Source organism: Nilaparvata lugens, chromosome 4, assembly GCF_014356525.2.
Source record: "Nilaparvata lugens isolate BPH chromosome 4, ASM1435652v1, whole genome shotgun sequence".
Lineage (NCBI taxonomy): Eukaryota > Metazoa > Arthropoda > Insecta > Hemiptera > Delphacidae > Nilaparvata > Nilaparvata lugens.
In genome coordinates this window covers 13,553,042-13,577,335 of record NC_052507.1, presented here as the reverse complement: position 1 = coordinate 13,577,335, position 24,294 = coordinate 13,553,042, and the positions used below count along the sequence as shown (strand labels likewise).

The 24,294-nt window shown below is 34.7% G+C and overlaps 1 protein-coding gene across 14 annotated transcripts in view; it reads right to left on the bottom strand.

Annotated features, from left to right (window-relative positions):
- LOC111044004 (homeobox protein homothorax) overlaps positions 1-24,294 on the bottom strand; it is a 400,612-nt gene that overhangs the window by 299,517 nt on the left and 76,801 nt on the right. For all 14 annotated transcript variants that reach the window (XM_039426696.1, XM_039426698.1, XM_039426701.1 and 11 more), the window contains exon 6: positions 12,569-12,763. In XM_039426696.1, the coding sequence (XP_039282630.1) occupies positions 12,569-12,763 (195 nt within the window). The remainder of the gene's footprint in view (positions 1-12,568; positions 12,764-24,294) is intronic.

Sequence of the window (24,294 nt, the reverse complement as noted above, 5' to 3'; positions counted from 1 at the left end):
GTTAAAGGTAGATGATGCACATGGGCCAAAGAAAAAAGTAACCTAGCCTCGATGAATAAATATAACCTGATACCTCTGTTAATTCAATACTTTTATCACGATAAATTAATAATAATTGATGTTAATAGGTTGCATAACCTGCCCCTTGCATGGTTAGTGTCAACTGTGGTGTAGAATGTTATTATACGTGTATGTGTGAAGAGGTTGCATATCCTGCTCCGTGAAAAATATATTAGTGTTAATGTAATAATGTTAATGTTAATGTAATGTTAGTATAATGGCAACCTGTTGAGCAAGTAGATACTGTAATGAAAATTATACCATATTTTTGATTATACTGTACTAATTATTGTCATTGGAGAGGGGACTAAATTGGGAACATTTGTCAATGTGAAAATATACAATACTCATTATTATTGATGAAAATTTATTGTATTAGACTAATTTTCCAATGTAAAAATGTACATTATTTAACGACTGCTTCTGTAAAATAGACGGATATCACTATACAAACTTTAGCTGACTAGGGAATGATACAGGTTTGCCAATTTATAAACTGCAAAGGAGATCAACGCGGGTTCAATAACCGACGAAATCTACAAATTAAGCAAGACGTTGATGTATGCGCGAACAGCAAATCCCAACTTGAGACGTAAGCCAAAACTGTTTTTTCTGCACAAAACACATACTCAGAGCTGCTGGCAGCTTGGGTAGCAGTCTTGTATTGCTACAAAACTTATTATTCATTCTTGTCTTGATGATCTTCTCAAATGCTCCAAGTATTTCTAGACGAATCACAAATAAGAAATCACTTCTCGGCCATTACATTAGAACTTGACTTATTCTAAATGTCACAAACATTTTGTATTATCATGTTGTGCTTCAACAAGTTCAATTCTATTAGAGTTCTCAATCTCATTCAATGGAATAAGATGAAAAAAATCTTTATGAGGTGGAGTTAGGGCTTCTAAGTCCGTTCTACCACTCAATCTTTGAATTCAATGTAATATAGATGAGATGAAAAAATTCTCTATGAGGTCGAGTTAAGGCTTCTAAGTCCTTTCTACCACTAAATCTTGGAATTCAATGTAATATAGATGAAGTGAAGGTTTCGTTAATAGATGATTCTCAACATGTAATTTCAAATCCTTAGGTTACAAATAAATGTCCTGAAAAATCTGATTGAATTTAGTTAATTTCAAAACCCAATTACTTCATAATGTCTTTCAATTATTGTCAAATTACAAGTTTGAAAATATTTTAGCAAATTCAATTATTACCTTACACACACCTCCAATATCAAAATAATACTATTAAAATTCGGAAAGGGAACAGTTTTGGGCTAGGCCTGTTTATCCTTTTCTAATCATGTATTTGATGTGTGTATTTTTAAATGTAAAAAATAAATATGCCTTTTTTCATAACATCCTTTTCTAATCATGTATTTGATGTGTGTATTCTTAAATGTAAAAAAACTATGTCTCTTTCCATAACATTGAGGAATGAAGCTTAACTATAATCTGTGCAAACCTTAGAGTGCAGCATTGCTCTGATTGAGTACAGTGCTGCCAGATTTCAAAGAAACCAGAGATTCTGTGAGCTAATTGTGAAAGAAAAAGAGCAAAAGAGAGAGCTTAGGCCATTTTGATAGAATTAGCATAAAAACAGCATCAGTGTGCTCCAATTGTATATTGAAATAACATTGGCCATTCCCGTGCTGCAAACCAAGGTTTGCATGAACAATATTTTATTTATTTATTGGATGGAGTCAACAATACAGTAGTCGGAAAAGAAAAAACAGGCTATTGCCCAAAACCAAGGTTTGCATGAACAATATTTTATTTATTTATTGGATGGAGTCAACAATACAGCAGTCGAGAAAGAAAAAAAAGGCTATTACCTAAAACTTCTTCAATTTCCTGAACTTTTATATTAACATTATTATGAGTTTATATCCTACAAAACTCAAAGTGATGATTATGAATACCATTCCAAGGTAGAATGGCTACAATATGAGATACTTTATCTGTTCGAACGCCAAGAACAGGTTCAGGAAATGACGTAGATAATGGTCCAGCTTGACGTTTGAGGAGAAAATTCTTGCGAGGAGGATTGACATTAATATGAGCAAAGCTGTCATAAAGCGAGTTCATAGTCGGCCCGGTTATAACTCATGAAAAACCTGAACTGAAGTGGAAGAGTAGCACAGGCACAATCCAGCTGTCTGCTGCTGGTGACATCTGTCACAGGAAAGGTGAGCACTGCACATTATTGGGCAAGACCATTCGAAAAACATGAATCTGGAATTTGAAGAAATCCAACTAATTGGAACAGTCTCATCTTACGGAAAGGTCAGTAGATCACTGAATCATAACTGACTCAATAAAAACTGAATCAATAACAGGAAAAATTTGGGATCAATGAATAGGAATTTCTTAAATCATAACTGATTCAATAACTGGGGAAATTTGAATTTGTTGAAACATTATTGAATCAATAAGAAATTGATCAATAATAAATGGATAATCAGAATTTGTTTTTCCCGATGTTGAACATTCCACAATTTTCCATCCTTGAAGCTAACAGCTTAAAATCATTGTTCTCTCAAGATATTGATGCTAATCTATTCAAAACTGTAGTAAACCCATTCACCTGTATGAATTCAACCTATCCAATTATTTTGATCAATGCATTCAAGAATATGGTTCAATTGTTTAGTAGGTTCAAGTATATGAAACTATAAACTATAAAATTGGAGCTTTCTCTTACAAATTATTCTTCACCCTTAAAATGAAATATGGTTGAATTAGATTTGTTCAAGTGAATGAAGCATAAACTATATGGTTGAATATCATATATGGTTTATGGTTTAAACTATATGGTTCTCCACCTTGAATATTATAAATAGAATTTATCAAAATACAAGCATCATAACATTTATAAAGCATTGTCACTATTTGCAAATTATTAGAGAACTTCTAAGCGGGTCATGATCAATTTGATAGTATTTCATTTATTGAATTCGATGTTCGAAATGCTTTCGAAGTGCATCATGGTTATTTATTTCAAAAACTTCTTCTGTCACAGGATCATAAACTGGATTAAGCCCATAGAAGACTCTAATATACAAGTAGGAGGAGGGAAGAAAACCATATTGAAAGTTGGTGTTACTCGAATTTGAATAGAGCTTTCGATACGATAAAGCGAGTTCATACTCAGTCCTTAATAGAAAAACTTCATCCATTCTAAGGCATATTCTTCCTTCTTGAGTAAGGGATAAAGCAAATGAAAATATTAATTAGAAGAGAAAATAATAAGAAATAGATGACGATGACATAAGAAATTAAGGGGACCAAGCTATAAGAGGGTCCAGGGAGCCTACCTCAAGTTGGTGTGAGTATGAGGCTGGAAGCCATTCATCTTATCAGACCTGGCACAGAGCTGGCGCAGGGTTGGGTTGGGATCCACTTGTTAATTGCTGGCTACCGCTATTAGGCAGCAATTAACTGCATTCAGCATGCAGTTGCACTGCTAACATGCAATATCCACTGATAACCCATACCCCTGCACACTGCATTGTCAAATACCACTACTTTGTGACAACAGTCTCATTGGCCACATCTCTATAGTGTGACTTTAGAGAGTCAGTGGAAATGATAGGAAGACATTGTTGACGGTTTTCAGTTTCAACTGCCTTATATAGTAAATAGTACTATGTGTACTACCATACAGAAAAGTATAAGCTATCAAAGATAGCACAACCATGAATTAAAGATATCATAAGCTATCAAAAATAGAGAATAACCACATGAATCAAAGATAGCATAGACCTAAGCTACATTCTCTTTATGATACTGTACTACATAGTTCCAGAGACAGCTGATACAAGATACTTAAGCTTATCTTTTCTCCATGATATTAGAATGATTCAAGATATCCTGGTGTATTTGATGGAGTTTCAATTGTTGATTGTTGTTGAAAATCATGAATTGTACCTCAAATAAATTCCTCAAGAAGTTCTCGATTATTGAATTATTATTCTCAATTATTGAGGAATTATTGAATTCCTCATTCTATGATTCAATAATAGATTTTCATGATTGAGATTAAATTTTCTGGAATTTCGTCATTTAACATAACCTAATATTGGACTATTTCTATCAAATTTGGGAAAGGAACAGTTTTGGACTTCAAGCCTGTTGTTCTATTCCCAATCAATATAATGAGTTGAGAATTACATTGTATCTATGAATGTATTATATTTTTACATTGCTTACAAACGATCCGGCAGATGAGGATGAAGTTATCTGTTTTGTCTAGTAACAGACAAGGATAGAATACCAATGTTCAAATTTGAGAAAGGAAACGTTTTTGGCTTTAAGCATGTTTTTCTATTCCCAATCATTCATAATAAGTTGAGAATTATATTGTATCTCTGAATGTATTTTATTTTTACATTGCCTACAAACGATTTGGCAACGATATAGGGCAGATGAGGATGGAGTTATCTGCTTCTTCTAATGACAGACAAGGATAGTAAACCAATGTTGATGAGGTGCTGAATTTATAACGAGAATCTCACTATAGATAGATTAGAAGAGAATAGTATGACTGCCTTTATTTTTGACCTAGTAGGGCGAAGTTAGGGCGCAGTCGGCCCTCTCTTACACTTAACCCTCAACACTCAACCCATAGATGGTAGACATCAAGCTCATTGCTACAGTTGATATGGGCATTATGATCATAAGGCCTATAAGCAATCAGATGTAGAAAAAAGAGTACTTGCAAAAGTGGTGAGCTGTCATAAGTGAGCTTTATGGCCACCTCGATGAACAGAAAAAGTGCGAATGACGACTTGAGGGATGCCAGAGTGACAGAGATGGGAAGATGCCAGAGAGCCGTCGACGACAGAGATGGAGATTGCCCGGAATGTTATATCGGGGCGACACTACAGACGCTTACCCACCACCCCCTCTCCAAAACCTACCCATCCCCTCCCACAAGGTCAGCTCTGTTCTGCTACAAATTAACCTGGCAAAAACTTGAAACTCGATTGCGTCTCATTCTTCGACTTGCATTTCTCTCCATCTAATTTTCATCTCGCTTCATCTCATATTTGTTGTCTCCTCGGAATGCGAGTTCCTCAGCTTCTCTCTCAAGATGGGAACCAAAACAAAATTGAGAGGAAAAAATCCTGTGAAATTTCTTGCGACATTCAACTGCACCTTCCAGCTTCTTTTTCACTGAGGCTGTAGTCTTCGAGAAATGTCTTCAATCTTCCCTTAAACACATTAACATCATTTCAATGGCATTATCTTACTTCTCACTGTTTATTTCTTCATCAAGAGTGAGTTGACCTTTCAAGTGGATTGAGTTCGGCTCAAATATTTGTTAGATAGGTATGGCTCCATTATTGTATAATAAAATGTATTGATGTTTACAAATTAATATAGGTTCAATTCAATTTATATTTGATATTTTATTAAAATTAGGGAGAAAAACAGTTTTGGGTTTATCCTGTTGAATCTCTCCCAATCATTAATTTGATATTGTGATTATGGAAATAAATAAATAAAAAATATTTATATTTTATTTTATTTGAACCTCAAATATTGTCTACATGAATTTCACCATTATTTATTCACCATCCTGGAAAGAAGCAATCTATTCCTCAGCATTACCTATGTACCATTATCATCCACATCCATTACAAGAAGTGGAAAGTAGTTTACAACATAAATTTGGTAGATTATTAATATTACTGAAGATTTGTTGTGTAATAATAAACAGTATAGATAAAATGTTCAATACTCCTCCAATCAGAAATTGAAATAACTATTTATTTTTAGTCTATACATTTTTCTAAATTCCTCGTAATTCCACTTTTCGATTCTAAACTTGACACTTCAAAAAGTTGTCACATGTTTATGTGGTACGTAATTTCCAATGCACTAGAGAAGATACCACTAAATAAACGTGGGTTTCTTCATTTTGGCAATCGCCAGGCATAACTCACAAATAGAGTAAGAAGACGCAGACAGAGACAGAAGAATTTTGAGAAAGAGAACAACGGAAAACATATTAAAAATAGTCTGTGCCCAGTTGGCTGGATGATGTCGACCGACACCTCTCTATAACCGAGTGATTTTGGTGTGGAGCGAGAGAGAGAGAGAGAAAGCCGCAGAGAGAGTAATATGAGGGAAGGAATGATGAACTCAATTTGAAACTCACGTCTGAGAGGGAATAAAAACAGATGGAATAACATGAGGGTTCGCTCCGCATCGTCTGCAGCGGAGCTTCTTCATCTCAGGCGACCGACGTGTCAAGCCAAGCTGGATCCTTGTGCGATCTCCATTTTTTCTGATCCTTATCTTCTAGACTTGTCACATGAATTAATAGATACTCATAAATCACACCAATAATTACTTTTCACATCATAAATTATTAAACTGAAAGCTCAATTACCTATCAGCTTTTTTCCATGACAGCCAATTGTCACTTTCTTATTGTGATAAAAATTCAACCACGGATTATTACCTTCGTTAAATACTGTGGTGCATTTGAGTACTGATAATTATTAGTAACATTTTCTCTCTGATGTTGTCGTTGAGTAGAAACTCATTCTACAACTCGAGAAGAGATGATTAGATTGGAGTCAATCCTTCAATATCATACCATATCAATATCAATATCTTTTTCACCTATAAATTTGGAAGAAAAGTAGCACAAGGACTATCTTATTATTTTATCTTCCAATGTTATTACATTAGTGTCATTTGCATTGTAAATAAATAAATAATACCCATATTCCTGAGTGGTTATGAAGGTGATATTGTTGTAGTTATCCATACTGAATGTAAAGCCTAGAAGTTATGCAGCTACAAATTTAAATGTGAAATCTGTGGTTAGAGAGCTTGAAGTCTCTCCAATTCAGTCATACCCATCTTGTTCAAATCATTAGATTCACTGGAGTATATCTCTAAATGGGGAAATTGAAGAGAACTCATACGAAGCTTGATTTTGCAATACTAATTGTATCTCCACTGGATAATATCTGGGTTAGATTGAGTTTTATTTCTTGGAAAGAGTTCAAGGAAATATTCTTTGAATCAGAGTACAGTACTTTATTTGAATTTGTGCTCGGGAAGAAATTTCATCTAGATATTCATAGCGGTGACAGCTACTGGTGACTAGGACGTAGAGCTCTTATAGGAAGGATGATTTCTCCCTGCTTTCAATATGCATGCAAATACCTAGAGGGTAAAGCCACCACGTTTCGCCCCGCTTGCCAGTAACCAGAAAATGGTTCACAGTGTCATTTTCTCCCCTTATTACCTTTTTTTCTGTCTATCTCGGCTGCCCCACCCCTCAAAGTATCTCATTTTCATCGTCCAAATGGGGTGGAGGTAGGGGTAGCGAAGGGCAAAAGTGCAAGGGATGTTCTCCACCCGCCAGTTTTTACTGGTAATTGGTGTCAATTTGATGGTACACATCACTCATACTAAGTAAGGGAGTGGCACAGTTCGAGTCTTAGAGGGTAGAGGTGCCAATAAGGAGGCTTAATCCCTCTCCGCTACCCTCTCCCTTCAGGAGATTACGTCACCCATCAATATTATCATTATTATTCGCATCCATCTACCACGTTGCAGATTTCGTCATGAACGAGGAACGAATAATTGAAAAAATTATCTGAATATGGTTGGTGGTGCTCTACTGAGTCCGAAAGGCGTAATCCCTCTCGCTGATACCGCCCAATAAAGTCTTCTCTTTCACCTCCTACACACTGTCATCATTCTCTCTCTCTCTCTATCTCTCACACAACTACAGCTAACTTAGCAGTTACAGCCGGTGACAGATTTGACAGGGCGCGAAATTGGCCTTTTTCCATCTGATTTGTGCATTTCATTTCTTGCTTCATTTGCTGGTTGATTTCGAACAATGACTGGCCTCGTGGCATTCCATCCCTCCGCACAAATCTATTCATTATAAAGTCTCAGCAAACACTAATTGGTGAGTGAGAGGCGTGTTTATGCTCGACACTCGACACCCTTCTCTCTCGGACATGACAGCGTCATTTTGATTTCTACAAATTGTGTCGATCATGAATGAATAATCACGCTTCGGTTGTTATTTGGATTGTACAAAGCGCCACCTAATACCAAATGAGAATGAAAGTAGACAATCAATTTCTATCATAATGACTATCAACTTCAATTTAATAGTTTACTTCTTATCCTCTTTTCTAATACTATGAGAAATCCTTCTCGTGGAAGAGGTATCATAATATGGACAAGATATTCTTGTATATTATGAAACTCAATTTAGAGTTTTTGGGTCACATCAGTGTTTTTCCTGAACAAACATTTGTTGAATTATAATATAACTCTAAAGATCGATCCACTAAACACCTTTGCAATGATGAAAGTATATTTGGAGTCACAGATACGGAAGGTCAATAGCGATCTGAAATTTACATAACGTCCTGTTCGTACCCTTATTTGTTTATTTTTCCTACAGTTACCTTGAAAAGTGGCCATTGCTGCACTGATTACAGAACGCAAAGAATCACTTTTCCGCTCTAGTGCGGGAAAATTTTTTTCTGCACTCCAGATTTGCAACATGGCAACGCAAAATACTTAGTAGGTTATATGGAGCAACAGTGCAGCAAAATCAAAATGAAGTTGGTAACAGTGACTGTGGTATAGTGAGCAGAGGTGCACGTTATAATAATAACGAAGGACAACGAGGACAGCGACAGCCACCACATTCAGCACACAGCCGCCTCTTCATTCATTTACTACTACATTATTCAATTTGACAATAAATTAAGGTTTTTATTAATAATAAAATTACACAGAAAAACATTTGATGGATTTCAGGCAATTTTACCCATAATTACCCACTTTTCATATTCAATGGTAACTGTAGGAAAAATTTTATGTGAAATACGTGCGCAAGTTCCTCTGCTGCACTCAACAAACCATTCCGCCCTCGCCTACGGCTCGGGCGTAAACGTTTCTTTCGGTGCAGCAAACTGTTACTTTGCGCACTAGTTGCACAAATAACTATATTCAATCATCCAAAATTCCACAGCTTTACGAAAAGTACCAAATTTCTAAAAATACCTTGTTCAAGGGAACTTTTTCACTTGAGAGTTAACAGTAGTTAGTTTAGAATTTAGATGAACAGTAGTAACATAAAATTGAGTAAGGATGGTGGTACCAAACAGGGCAATTCCTCTGCTGTGAGTCACAACAAACAGGAGGTTGTGTAGGCTCTGATCCAGTTGTCCAGTTGCCATGTGTATTAGGTCCTATATGCTTCGCAAGCGTCGGCAACTAGTCAACAGTATCGAGTGTCTCAATAGACAGCATCTGGGTTGCTGTTGCCGTTGCCTTGTACTGAAAACTACGGGCGGCTCTCGCTTTGAATCCAGTACAGGATATACTAGATATATACTATAATATAGTATAATGTATAGTCTATACTGTGTTTGGATCCGATCAAATTCTCTCGGTCTACTGGAAAGGAATGCAGCTGATAACCACGCGCATAAGGAGAGCCTCTGCTCTCTCAGATCAACATTTCTTCACTGCTTATAAATATTTTTTTTCTGTGCCATCTAGTTGGATAAATGAACTGATAAATATTATAAGATACTTCTCACAGTGAGATCGGTTCTTCAATTTTAGTACAATGGTTTGAAAAAGATAAATGCAATAAATGAAAATAGTATTTCTCTCAATTACATTGATACTTCAATTTTAATACCATAGGAAGAATATATGCAATGATGGATATAATATTTCTCTCAGTGAGATTGGTTCTTCAGTACAATGGTTGGAAAGAAGATAAATGCAATAAATGAAAATAGTATTTCTCTCAATTACATTGATCCTTCAATTTTAATACCATAGGAAGAATATATGCAACGATGAAGGAAGACTGATAAAGACTGAAAAATCCTTATCAAAATGCTTGAAGCTGGTTCCCCACATGTCAATATCAATGTACCAGTACCTGTATCAGTACAGTCCTCTGACAAACGTAGTAGAATCTAATATAGAAAATTGCGATACTAGTAAAATTTGAAGTAGTAGAATTTAATATGTGTATAATGGAAGTTTTTCGACAATAGTAGTAATTTTACGATATCCTTATAAACTATGATGTTGATGATAGTTCATTGATAGCAGAATTGACGAATCTGAGAATGATAATGCGTTGAAAATAAAATCTGATGGAAGTCAGGTAGGATGTGAAACATTAACGAGATATAGAAGAGTTGTTGTTCAGTCAAGTTACAATGGTTTAACATCTACTGGTTTTACATCTTCGATGCTTGAATTCAATATGATTTATATAGTATAGATTTATATGAGTAATATAGTGAATAATGAGGACAGGTTAATGGTTAACTGTCGAATCTGACGGAGGAAAAAATAAACAGAGTTTTCATCTATAATGTGGTTAAAGCATTAGAAATAAGACAAATGATATGTGATCTTGTTTGAGAGTGATCAGATGCTATTCAATTCTCATAGGAAATATTGTATTATAACCTTTACCATCAAAATTGTGTAATATAGTTGTTTATTATGTATGTTATGTAGAGCGTTTATTTTTTACTATGTTTGTTGGCTCAACTCTATTTGTATGATTAATGTGAACAAATAAATTGATTATTATTATTATACATCTTCGATGCTTGAATTCAATATGATTCAATTCAACATAGCAGATGAAAACATTCTACAGTTGAATATCGTCAAAAAACTAATATTGATACAGAGATGAAAACATTCTACAGTTGAATATCGTCAAAAAACTAATATTGATACAGAGATGAAAACATTCTACAGTTGAAAATCGTCAAAAAACAAATATCTAGTAGAGATCTAATATGTAACAGATATGAAATATTATTCCTCCAAATACGAAAACACTTCAATATTTATTGGCCTATGTTATATTATTCAATTTTGTATCTGAATATCACTGTATAGAAATTCAGGTACATCAGTTGCACCCCAACGTTGAAAGGAATAACTTTTTACAATTCGTGATGTTTACTGAAGGCTATGCATACTTGTTGAGTGAATTGCCGGGAAGGAGCCGCAGGTTGTAAATAACATCAAAAGCAATTAGGCCTATTAAAGGCAATGACATACGATGCGATTGAGTGAAGAGCCGCGATCAATTCCAAAACATAATTATTCTCTCTATAAGGAAGAACGCGTCACTAATTATCGTCTCAACTCATGCGAAAAAGAAGATGAACGAAGATCATCCATCCATCGCCAAGGTTTCTGTCGGATCGTGGAAGACAGTGCGCATGCGTGCAATGAGAAAGATGTTGAGTATGGGTGAAAACTGAAAACGTATCTTTGAGAGAATGTCACTATTTGGATGCAGTACAGTAGTTTGTGCAGTTAGATGTTAACTGATTACAATATAAGCCAGAAGCTTTCCATTGTTCACAAGTGAATTCAGGAAGTGTTTATTTTGTTCTTCTGTTCTGTAGAAATTCATGGAAAAAGTTTGCTTTCAAGAGTATTTCTCTTTCCATAATCATAACCGCTCTGCATGTCATGTTGCAGAATTATAAATGATATATTATACTACATAAATTCAAAATACCAATTTGTTCTAAAGACCAATGTCTTCAAGACAGGGGCGCCATTTAGGGGGGCCTACCCCCCCCCCCCCCAAGGATCAGATAAATAATGAAAATGCGGGTCTATCTACACGAATCCTTAGAATCTTATACTTATTTAATTCTTTTTTTGAACAGCAGTAGTATAATATTCCTTCTACAGAATCAACAATGTAACAAAATTGCCTTGAAAGTATGGCTACGGGTATGGATCGATAAAGAATATATTTTCTCTGTGGTATAGTTGGAGCTCAAATATAGAATGGGTACAATTATTGATCAGGGCAGAATAAGTGAGTGATTTCATAAATTTCAACGTGAGAATAACAAGTTGCAAGATGTCACAGTGAAAGCAATGAAGAGGGCACAATCAGACAATCAAAGATCTATTTGTACAGAATTGGTGAGAATTATGGGCTAAAATTATGGGTGAAATTACAGCTAAATGTTTCTTTAGCTTTCCAACTGAAAGTTATTTTCCAATTAGATTATGATCCCCAATGAAATTGTCATTATAGAAGAAAAGTTTATCTGTTTCCATGATTTTTATGAAATCTGTATTCCTACTTTAGGGCCTCTCTGTAGGCCTATATTTCTAATAAATATTTCATGATTCAATAACTAATAATGTATATGTTTGTATTGATACTTCAACCACATTTGTATAAAACTGGGAAAAATGAAGCATATAATAACATCTTCGAATGTAGCATTTATGAAGAAAAACCCAGGACCCTCTATCCTTTGGGGGTATTCCCTTCTCATACCTCTTGGTTTTTGCTCCCCCTAGTAGTTTGGTGGAATGGCGCCACTGCTTCAAGACCAATATGTCCAAGAGAGCAATAATGGATTGTTAGAGTCATGTTATAATTCAACAAATGTTTTTTTAGTGATGATAGAGGTGGTACTTACCACATCAGGCGTGCTGGCGCCGTCGGTATGCGAGGTGGAATCAGCATTGCTGCGTCCGTCGTTACCATTGGTGGAGCCTCCCAGCTCAGGCAGAGGCTTGGAAGAGTCTCTCTCGTCTATGACCAGGTCGATCGGCATCTTGCCCTTCAGGCAGCTGATGTACCGGTGACAGAAGTTATCACACAGCTCGTGCACCTGAAACCAACAAAATCACACGTTAATACACCACAGAATTCATCAGGATACTATTAATCACATGTTAATACACCACAAGAATTTATCAAAATATTAATAAAAATCAGGACTGATTAGGCAGCTAAAGTACCGGTGACAGAAGTTATTACACAGCTCGTGCATCAAAACCAACGCAATCACACGTTAATCCACTAGAAAATTCATCAGGATACAATAAATCACATGTTAATCTACCACAAGAATTTATCAAAATATCAATAAAGATCAGGACTGATTAGTTTTAACAATGAAATATAGTGAGATTCATGTTAGATATAGAGATACATGAGATTAACAATCGATAAGGAGGTTGATAATGGTGTAACAACTGAAACTAGTACCTCGAATGCTAGTAACCTGTATACTGTACAGTAACTAGTACCTACTGCACAGTAGCAGTAACAGTACTGGGATCGATCAGGATATATACTTATATAGATACAATACTTAGGATCACTAAGTTATCAGGTAGGTAGGCGACAGTTCCGTATCAGGTGTACGTGTTATCGATATTGAAGTCATCGATAAATCAAAATATCGAGATACACATCTGTTCAGAACCTAGAATCTTCTGTTTAATAATGTTTTTAACGTATAAGGGTAGGTTGGGGAGGTTAGGTTTAGCTTTTTGATGACGATATTTTTAATGATTGAATTCAATTTGAGAGCGTGACTCTATTGATATGCTTGTTGATAAAAAAATGAACGTTGGCATGGATGTGTCATTGAATGATTTTGGTAGTATTTGAAATACAGTATACAGTTATCATCGTATAATGGTTAAACATTGGTTATATATTGGTACAGTGTATGGTTAAATTCGATATTTTCAAAATCGATAATGCATACACCATATACGAAACTGTATCCTTGAGGTAAAGCTTGAAGCTTGAAGTATCGCCTTCTATATTCCATCGATTTGCCTTATCATTCAACCACAAAACGATCAATGTGAAGCAACATAATTTTCAATGTGATTTCTGGAATCTCTTGATCTCTAAACAGCGGAAAGGAGCAGTTCAGTCCACGATTAATCTGAGATAAAATTAAAAAAGAGTTTGAGAAAGGGTGGAGAAGTTTAAAGTGGAGATGAGATGTTTGTGTGGTTTGGAGTACTCGAGAATGCCATGTAAACCAAAATCTCACGCGGTGCAGAAGCAGGCTGGAAAAACAAACTCAGTCCTGTATTATTTATTCGGTGGCACACGCGCCTCTAATAAATAACACGGCGTGTACTCTACTCGCACCGAAACCAAAACAAACAGGAGTTCGGAGGCCCGTAAATTATTGTAGGCCTGTGTCCGATATTTTCCCTCACGTAGTGATAGGGTCTCGCCAACCCCCAACCCCCGACCATCAAACACTTTCTGCCACGACTGTACATCCCTATCCCTTCTACAGCAAGGTCGGCCAGGCCTCAAACTACACTCACCACCAAAAGTATTCTGATCGCTCATCCCTCATCGCTCATATATTTGATCCCTTTCAGAATACATTCTCACTGCAGTATTACACTGTTAAAAGTGGAACATTCAAAGGTCGAATCCAAAGTCGATGAAATAATTATTCATAGTAGTTTAAAAATGGGCAGTTATGTGTTGTGGATCCGATTGATAATGAAGCTAAGTGGGAAATGTTCATATGGAATGATACAAATGTATAATTGTTTGAAAATTGGCAGTTATGTTTTGTGGATCAGAATGATAATAGAGCTAAGAGGAGTTCTAATCCCTATATTATTAAAGGTAAAGGCATTGAGTATATTATCAAATGGAATGATACAAATGCCATAAACAGTATTATATTTTTAATTGATAAGATCCGTGAGGATTCATTAATCTTCCAATTAACTAATTACAGAACGGAAAATATTTAAAGGGAGTGAAATTATATATTTGTTATTCTGAAATTATAGAAGGTTAAAGACCAATTTTTTGTATTGCGAATGATGCTCACATGAGGTTTCTGCTAGTGCGTGGCTAATGAAAAGTACTTTGGTGAATAATTTATTGATGAGATGATCGTCAATGCCAAATATTGTTTAATATTGCTTGATATTCTTTAAGAGTTCGAATAAAACAAGCAATAAACTTTAAGAATGAGAATCCATCGACGAATAGGCTGTACAATTAGAAATAAGTAACACAGAAGAATGTGAATTTTCAATGCATGATACCTAACCGACACTATCACACAATTCATGTTAGTGATGTTCACATAGGTAATTTATTTATTTATTCATCATTTACAATCAACTCAAGGACAAAGAAACAGACTACAGTCCAAAACTTCTTTTCATCCCAATTTCATAGAATAAATTGTACAAATAAAGGTTATGAGCGACTTTTCAATTCTTCACTAACTTCCACATTGAAACAAAACACAAACAGAATATTGATATGATAGTAATGTTCATATAGTTGACATAGATGATAGCTCATATCTTTTGCAACAGCGATAAATACTTCTGCAAGGATAGATAGTCAACATAGATACAACTTCCAACTTCGTTTTTAGGAATTGATTATTTTTATATTCATTCTAAAATACCAACAAAAAACACATTTTATCTCAGGTAATGTTGAGTTCAACAATATTATTTTTCATCCCAGAAATATCTCTGTATCAATCCAACAACGGTCCGTTATTTTGCAGAGAGAGGAGAAAACAAAAATTATTTGAAGCCGGAAAAACGTCGATGGGAAACAGACCCGGGCAGTCGGTAGCAAGCGTGCGGATTCCAGGGAGCAGTGTGGTGGTGGGGGGTGGTAGGGGTGTCTACACGAGCTCTGAGGGGGAAGGGGGTGGTTGTGTTGCCACCCTCAGCAATACATTTTCCGCTGTAAGTGACAGATATTGCAAGCAGACCCACGGAATTTCCTCATCCTCATCCCCGGGACGTTGCTCCTTCCAGAAAGCCTCACCCCGAAATGCGTATTATAACTTTGCTGGTAGCAGCCTCGCCGAATACCGACATAGTGAAACATTTTGCAGCCGGCAAACAATTTACCCTCTTGTTAAGCGACGACGACCTCGAACGCGCTGCAACATATAACTTACAAAAATAGCAGCACCGGCTGAGAACGGCCTGCTCGTTCTTTGTTGGATTAAATCGCAGGTTGGATGAAATGAGCTTCGTCTCGAGGAATGCTGGAGCAAACCTGCACAAATAATTAATTGTGTCACCGAACATGCATTCCTCACCGACAAGTTTACTGGTGGATGATTAAATTCTACTGTGTTATGGATTGCTCAGTTAGAAACGATACTCTCTACTGGTTTGAGACTGTTGAAATTTTGGGTAATCTTGATACAGAATGGAATTATTCACAGTAAACTACAATAATTTATCCTTTATCCATTTATACGATAAGTACATTATCAAAATGATAGGGAGCGGAAAAATAAGGTAACCTTGTGCTATTCCTCCCCCAAATTTAGATAACACATAGTCCAAATTATTCACAGTAAGCTACAATAATTTATCCTTTATTCATTTATATAATAAGTACATTATCAAAATGATAGGGAGAGGAAAAATAAGGTAACCTTGTGCTATTCCTCTCCCAAATTTAGATAACACATAGTCCGAATTAAGTAAAGTCTTGTAGTTCAATTTTTTTCAATCATCAAGTATTTTCACAAAGTAGATTTTCAAATTTAGATGCTTCAAAACTAAACATAGAAGAAATATTTCATATTATTATAACTAAAATAGGATAAAACTAATAATTTCAATTTCTGCGGAGCTATCACAGATTGGTCTAAGTTTTCTCCTTGGAATACTCTACATTCAAGTTATCTTCTGATGTTCTCTTACACAAACCCAATAATTGTTCAATCTACTTATCTACCTAATTCAATTACTAAAGACTACCCATCTTATGATTGGACGAGTACCAGAATAACCATGAGTAATATTGGAATAACAAACTAGGATAGTTTGGAATAATAGTTCTTGGAATAGTAGACTAGAATTTCAATTTATTTCTTTCCTGTATAGGGCTACTTGTAATATAAATATAAAGAAAATAAATAAAAATCTCAGTACCCTTTTTTTAAAATATTTTGTCACGACATGTTTCGGTCATTTATGCCATTATCAAGTGAATCACTTTACTATTTTCTTTATATTTAGAATTTCAATTTCTGCTAAGCTATCGCAGATTGGTTCAGGTTTTAATCTTTGAAATACTCTACATTCAAGTAGACTTGGAAATGGCATAAGTAACCGAAACATGTCGTGACCAAATTAATTAAAAAGGGTACTCAGATTTATATTTTTATTTATATCTACATTCAAGTTATCTTCTGATGTTCTCTTACACAAACCTAATAATTGAATGATAATCCTCAATTCATTCAGTTTGATTGTGTATTATTATAGCTCTTACTAGTTAGGGATAGAAGTATTAATGCTATTATGTTTTAATTATCATTTTCTAGTAAGGAATGTTTTTTATTTGAATTGATTGTGGTGAATTGCATTTGTGTGTTATAATGCATTTTATGAGCATTTTATAAGCAATTACATGTTTGTACCTACTGTGTGGAAATAAATTTGAATTTGAATTCGAATTATTGAATCGACTTATCAACCTAATTCAATTACTACAGACTACCCATCTTATGATTGGACGAGTACCAGAATAGCCATGAGTAATATTGGAATGACAGTATTATATTCGGAGAGGATGAGGAGACCTACTTTTGAAGACCTAGGAAGATAACGTCAACGTACTGCATACACAGAAATAATATGTATCTATGAACAGGATTAGAACTAATTCTTGGAGTTCATGCCAGAAGAACTATTTTTTGAAGTAGAAAGAAAAATACAAATCTTAGTACCCTTTTTGAAATATTTAATCACAACATGTTTCAGACCTTAATGCCATTTCAAAAAGGGTACTAGGATTTGTATTTTTCTTTCTTTCTATTTCTATAAAAGTAGCCCTATACAGAAAAGAGATAAATATTTTTTGAATGGAAGATAACGTAAAAATTCTGCATACACAAAAAAAAACTTGTAGGTATATTTGAACAGGATAAGAACTACTTATTGAAGACCTAGGAAGATAGATTTTGATCTTTTATCAAAATTCAAAGAAAAATTTTCATTAGTTGTGGAAATTGGACTTTTTGAAGTGAAAAGTGAAATTATAACCTTATTCTCTTTTGAAACTTATATTTGTGAAATTTGGGAGAAGACAGTAGTTTTGAGCTATGCCTGTTATCTTCTCCCAAATTTTACAGATAAAAGTTTCAAAAGAGAATTAGCTTATGATTACACTTTTCACTTCAAAAACTGTCTTCTACCAACCATATTATAGGCTATTGTAATTATGATTCGTGATTGTCAATGAAATAAATAAATAACGTGATCATACTGCATACACAAAAATAATCAGTATAATCAGAAGCAGCAGTGACTTTTCTCCTACTGATTTTCATCTCTGAGCTCTGCAAATCGACATCATAAAACTGTGACTGCCATTCACAATAAATTAAAGCATAGCATGGCGAGAGGGCAACACGATTTGGAAAGATCATCGCAGCCAGATCCGAGTCACGAATCCGTTTGGCGTGATTTGCCTCGTTGAGCACGCATCACAAATCGTTGAAAATAATAATAATTATATTAATGCAGTCCTCCAGATCTCGTGCAAGATGACCAATGTTTAACTCACTTTCCCTGTATCGTTCGTTTTTCGTTATTCGAAAACACAAAATCAGGTTATTTATAAATTTTCATTCATGTATCATGTTGCAGGAGCTTTCAGTGTCTTAGCTCTTCTGATAATTCAAGCTGAAGTTTGAATTAAATCAAATTGTTATTTAATTTGTTATTTCTTGTTAAATCTAATTTTATCATATTCCATCACTAGAATTCAATTTTGTCAATTAAAGCCTATATTTTGATCCGAATATCGGTGGTCTTTTCTATTACAAGTTTATTTATTTATATTCATCTATCACACAGAATAGTCTACATAGAGCTTGCGGAAAAGAACAATAGGCTAAATATCAAACTGTTCTTTTCCCAATGTATGCAACAAAATTTGAAAAAATATGGGTCGAGTATATTATACGAGTATAATATATATAATATATTATATCGAGTATAATTATATAAGTCACATTTCGATGTGAGTTGTACGTTACATTTTCAAGTTAAAATTTGTTGAATATAAACTGATATTATAGAACTTCTTCGTAATTGAAAAAAAACAGTTTTAATTTTGTCACATACAACTTTATGTATATACACATATAAATGTGGATGTGACAAAATTGGAATTGTGTTTTTTCAATAATTTCCAAGTTTTTTGGAGCTTAAAGAGGAAAATAATTACAGGCAAAGGAATGAGTTTTCAGATTCACTCTCATTAGAAAGTATCCAGTATAGGATGTAACAACAAGCTAATAAAAATTCACGAGATTTTAGAACAGCTAATGAAAACTGTTCATGATAATGAAAGATCTATGTAAAGCACATAATAATTACATTGAAAAATAAAAGTACTGTTCAAAATTAATTTTTTACTTTCATACAAAATGCTTTGAACTTTCAAGTGATTTTCAAGGGTGGATGAATTGATTTATTAACTTCTTATAAATACCACTAGTAGCCCTAAACAAGAAATTGAACACATGATACATTTTTTTTATGTATCTTGTATTTTGGCGAAATAAAATAATATTCTATTCTAGTAATTCTTTGTGATAATACTCTCAATAGTCCTATTGGAATAGATGAGAAGCACTAGTTAAGTGTCATTAATTTGTAGAACAAATATTAACGAAAACTGAGAGAAATGAACGCTCAATTTGATTTGGGAAAATATGATTTGTCGCGAGCGGAATGATGCGGAACGGATATGTAAATAGTCCGACCAGCTTTATCAGTTGATTTATGATGGTGCCTGGTACCAGAGTTGGAGAGTCGGATAAGAGAAGGTTCGCTTGCCGCTCGTGTGATACAGGTCTGAGATGGGAGCAGCGCACATAATGCTTGAACCATGTTCCGACCAGTGCGCCATCATTTGATCAAATCAGCGAACAAGCTTTCTGGATTAGCCGATAGCAAAGGTCTCCGAGCGCAATGTCGAATGCCCTGTCCTCCCCATCCAGACACTTGCCAATATTCTATTATATTAGCATGTCTCCACTATTACAATGTCGATGGCCGTCATAAGTTCCTCTCATGAAGAACACAGTTGAAAGAGCACAATGATGCCAGGAGGGCGAGCCACTTCATGACAATGATCTATTTCAAATTGATTAAATTTCAACCTCTGCACTGTACCTTAATTTATAATAATAATAATAATAATAATAATAATAATAATAATAATAATAATAATAATAATAGTAATATTTATTCATGCATGTACATTTTACATTAAATGTTTCGCATTTGTCAGTTACAATAATTATCAGTTACAATTGTATCAGTTACAATTTAAATGCACCTCTGCACTGTAGAGTATTTGCAAAAAGCAACAATGCATCGTCAGGGCTCGAATCTATTGATGAATAATTTCTAGCATGGTTATTGATATAGAAGCTTAATTATTGAAGAGTATTAATTAGAAAGATATTGTTCAGAGAAACTTGATGGCTGTTGCTTCACTGAGAGAGAACTGACAATAGTTATTAGAAACTAGACACACACTAGGGCTAGTTACACACACATCGATTTTTGGTCGTACGATATTTTGCCGTCACTATGAATTCTATCAGATTGAACGGAACTTGGCAAACATCATATGTTTGTAATCATCTGTTCAATCTAATAGAATTTATAAGGACGGTAAAATATCGTACGACCAAAAATCGATGTGTATGTAAGGCTAGTTACACACACATCGATTTTTGGTCGTACGATATTTTGTCGTCACTATGAATTCTATGAGATTAAACGGAACTTGGCAAACATCATTTGTTTGAAATCATCTGTTCAATCTAATAGAATTTATAAGGACGGTAAAATATCGTACGACCAAAAATCGATGTGTATGTAACTAGCCTAACTAGCCTTAGCTTCGGTTGACGTGTGAGGTTCTCTCTCTCTTGAATCCGTCCCTTCAAAAACATATTAGAAACTAGCATAAAAAAATGATAATACTGCGCACAAAACATCCATAGATTATCATCCATCAACAGAATTGTATCATTTGTACTGCTGTTATTGGATTAAAAAACATATATCTTATTTTTAGAACTCGTGGCTGAAGCTCAAGGCTTCTTTTTCCAGTCACGCCAAAAACTATTATAATTTAATGATTGTTCGATTTGTGAAAATATTTCTTGTTTTTGGCAATAAATACTGCTAAAAACACTCTAACAAGATATTGAAATTATTGTCATGATTGCTTCATTATCATAATGATGATTACTTTGATGATGATGGTGTGATGATGATGCCTAATAATATTGTGGGAATGCAAGAAGATAAATTATCTGTTAAAATGAAAGTATTTAGCAGTAAAATTTGGTAAATTATATTGCACCTCATTTACAAGACCATAAAATTGTATGATCAAACATCAGTATTTCTGAATGATTGTTCAAAACGTCGGTATTCTTAGTCTAGACTACAGTAACTATATTACTATAGTAACAGTACTACAGTAACTATAGTGATAGTAACTAATAACTATAGTTACTATAGTAACTATGGTAATAATACTATAGTAATAGAATTCAGTAACTGTAATCTAGACTTCTTCTTCTTCTTTATGTGCCGTCTCCTTTAAGAAGGTTGGCTATCAACATGGCAATTTTGATTTTTGAGGCAACCGCCCAGAATATGGAATATCGTGAACTGACTGAATTTACATGTAAGTAAACTAAATTCGTATGGCTTCTGTTGGTGGTGAAAATTCAATCCATTAATAAGCCTCACGACCACGACTGTCATACCTCAGCCGGGACCGACAATGTAACGTAACCATCCAATAACACGGTTACATGTGAGTAAGAACTTAGTACTGGAACTAAGAACTGGTTCTGAATTTTCACATGTACTGGAACCAAGAGTGAGTGAAATTGAATATTGGAATCCTTTATGAGCGAATGAGTGACATGCAAAGAATACAATAGGCCTAACTGAAAAATATTATTAGCAGGAGAGAAAAAACATATTTGTCTCTAAACTGAATAAATAATGAAAGGCGCGAAGTGGTTCTCAAAGGCTTCAGACAAGTCTTCCTGTGAACACGGCACTTCTCTCTACACCTTCAAAAGCGATGAGTATGAACATAGACGAATAATGAACGAATCTGACCATCTTTTCTCTACGGTTTGAACGAGCCAAGATGGAGATGTAGATGAAAAGGCAGACAGAGAAGTAGAATGAGCGGTCCTTTGGAGTGTAGGTATAGAAAAGGAGAAATAGGAGAAGTAGAAAAAGAGGCGCTGGTAAAGGCTTGCGAACAAAACCGGCGAGTTCATCATTTTCCCAATCATAATCCCAATAAAATAAAACTACAGCCGTGGAGAAGAGCTGAGCATTCTTTAGCCAGCAGCGTGGTACTGGAGAGCGGTGCACAATGTACCCATTATCCGCCTCTTTCTTCCTTTACTCGATCCCTTCCTCTTCAACAAACTATGCATCTCTTCACCATAAGCATCATCCACCAGCCTTCTTATTCGTCTTGTCCGAGTCGCTCCAAACTAAAACACAACCGTCGGAATGATCAATGGCAATCGCCTGAGGACCTCTGCCTCCTGCATCACTACATCCTCTTCTCTGCTCTGCCTCCTGCATCTACATGGACACGAACTACCTCCCTACCCCACAAACACAACACCCCTCCCATACCTACACACCTCTCCATCAAGCACCGACGTTTCCATTCCTCTACAGCGGATGCTGTGTAGTCTTCCACAATAATAATATTTTCTGCTGTCAATAGTTCCGGATATCGATATGAACCCAAAGGATTGTCACAGATTCTTGTTGTTCTGAGGTGTTTGTTATTGATGAGCATGCATGAGACTATGTTATGAAGTCTGCTATTCACAGGATTAACAAAAATTGATTATAAATATTGTGAATTGGAAGAAATAATAATATTTTCGCTGTCAATAGTTCCGGATATCGATATGAACCTGAAGGATTGTCACAGATTCTTGTTGTACAGGTTCGTGTTGATGAGGTGTTTGTTATTGATGAGCATGCATGAGACTATGTTATGAAGTCTGATATTTATAGAATTAACACAAATTGATTATAAATATTGTGAATTGGAAGAAATAATAATATTTTCGCTGTCTAATAGTTTCGGATATCGATATGAACCTGAAGGATTGTCACAGATTCTTGTTGTTCTGAGGTGTTTGTTATTGATGAGCATGCATGAGACTATGTTATGAAGTCTGATATTTACAGGATTAACAAAAATTGATTATAAATATTGTGAATTGGAAGAAATAATAATATTTTCGCTGTCAATAGTTCCGGATATCGATATGAACCTGAAGGTTTGTCACAGATTCTTCGAAGGTGTTGATGAAGGATGTGACTCTAATATTGATGAGCATACATCGATACATGAAACTTAGTTTCGATATTTACAGGCTCAACAATAATGTGATACATTAAAATTGGAATTAATAATATTCTCGCTGTCAATGGTTCCAGATCCAAGACTTGGATTATTGATAAAATTCAACATCCATAGATTATCATCCATCAACAGAATTATTTCATTTGTACTGCTGTTATTAGATTTAAAAAATGTATTTCTTATTATTAGAAAAGGCTTCTTTTTCTAGTAATGCCATAAACTATTGTATTTTTGTATTTTAATATGAACAAGAATATGGATCTGAACCTTTGTCACAGATTTTAGTTCCAAGGTGTAATGAGCAGTGTTGATGAGCATGCATGGGACTAAGTTATAGAGTTTGATGTTTACAGGATTGACAATAACAATATTTTCGCTGTTCCGGATGTTCCGCTGTTCACAGGATTAACAATAACTTCATTAAAAATAGTTCCTGATATTGAGATGGATCTGAAGATTTTGTCAGATATTTTTGTTCTAAGATGTTGATGAAGACTGTAAGGCTGATGTTGATAAGCATGAGTGAGTCCAGAAATAGATGTTGTCAGAAATTCTTGTTCTAAGATGTTGATAAAGACTGTAAGGCTGGTGTTGATAAGCAAGCGTGAGTACAAGTTATGAAGTTGGATATTTACAGGATTGACGATAGAGTGATGGTAAATGTTGTGAATTGTAATGAATAATAATATTTTCGCTGTCAATAATTCCTGATATCGATATCAACCTGATACTTTGTCACACATTCTTGTTCTAAGACGTTTTAATGAAGACTGTAAGGCTGAATTTGATGAACGTCCATGAGGCTTTATTATTATGAAGCCTGATATTCAATTTTTTCTCCACGAATAGAAAATATTTTAGACAGAATTGATCATTATTAACTGGAATCAACAATTTTATTGGATCAGATTTACT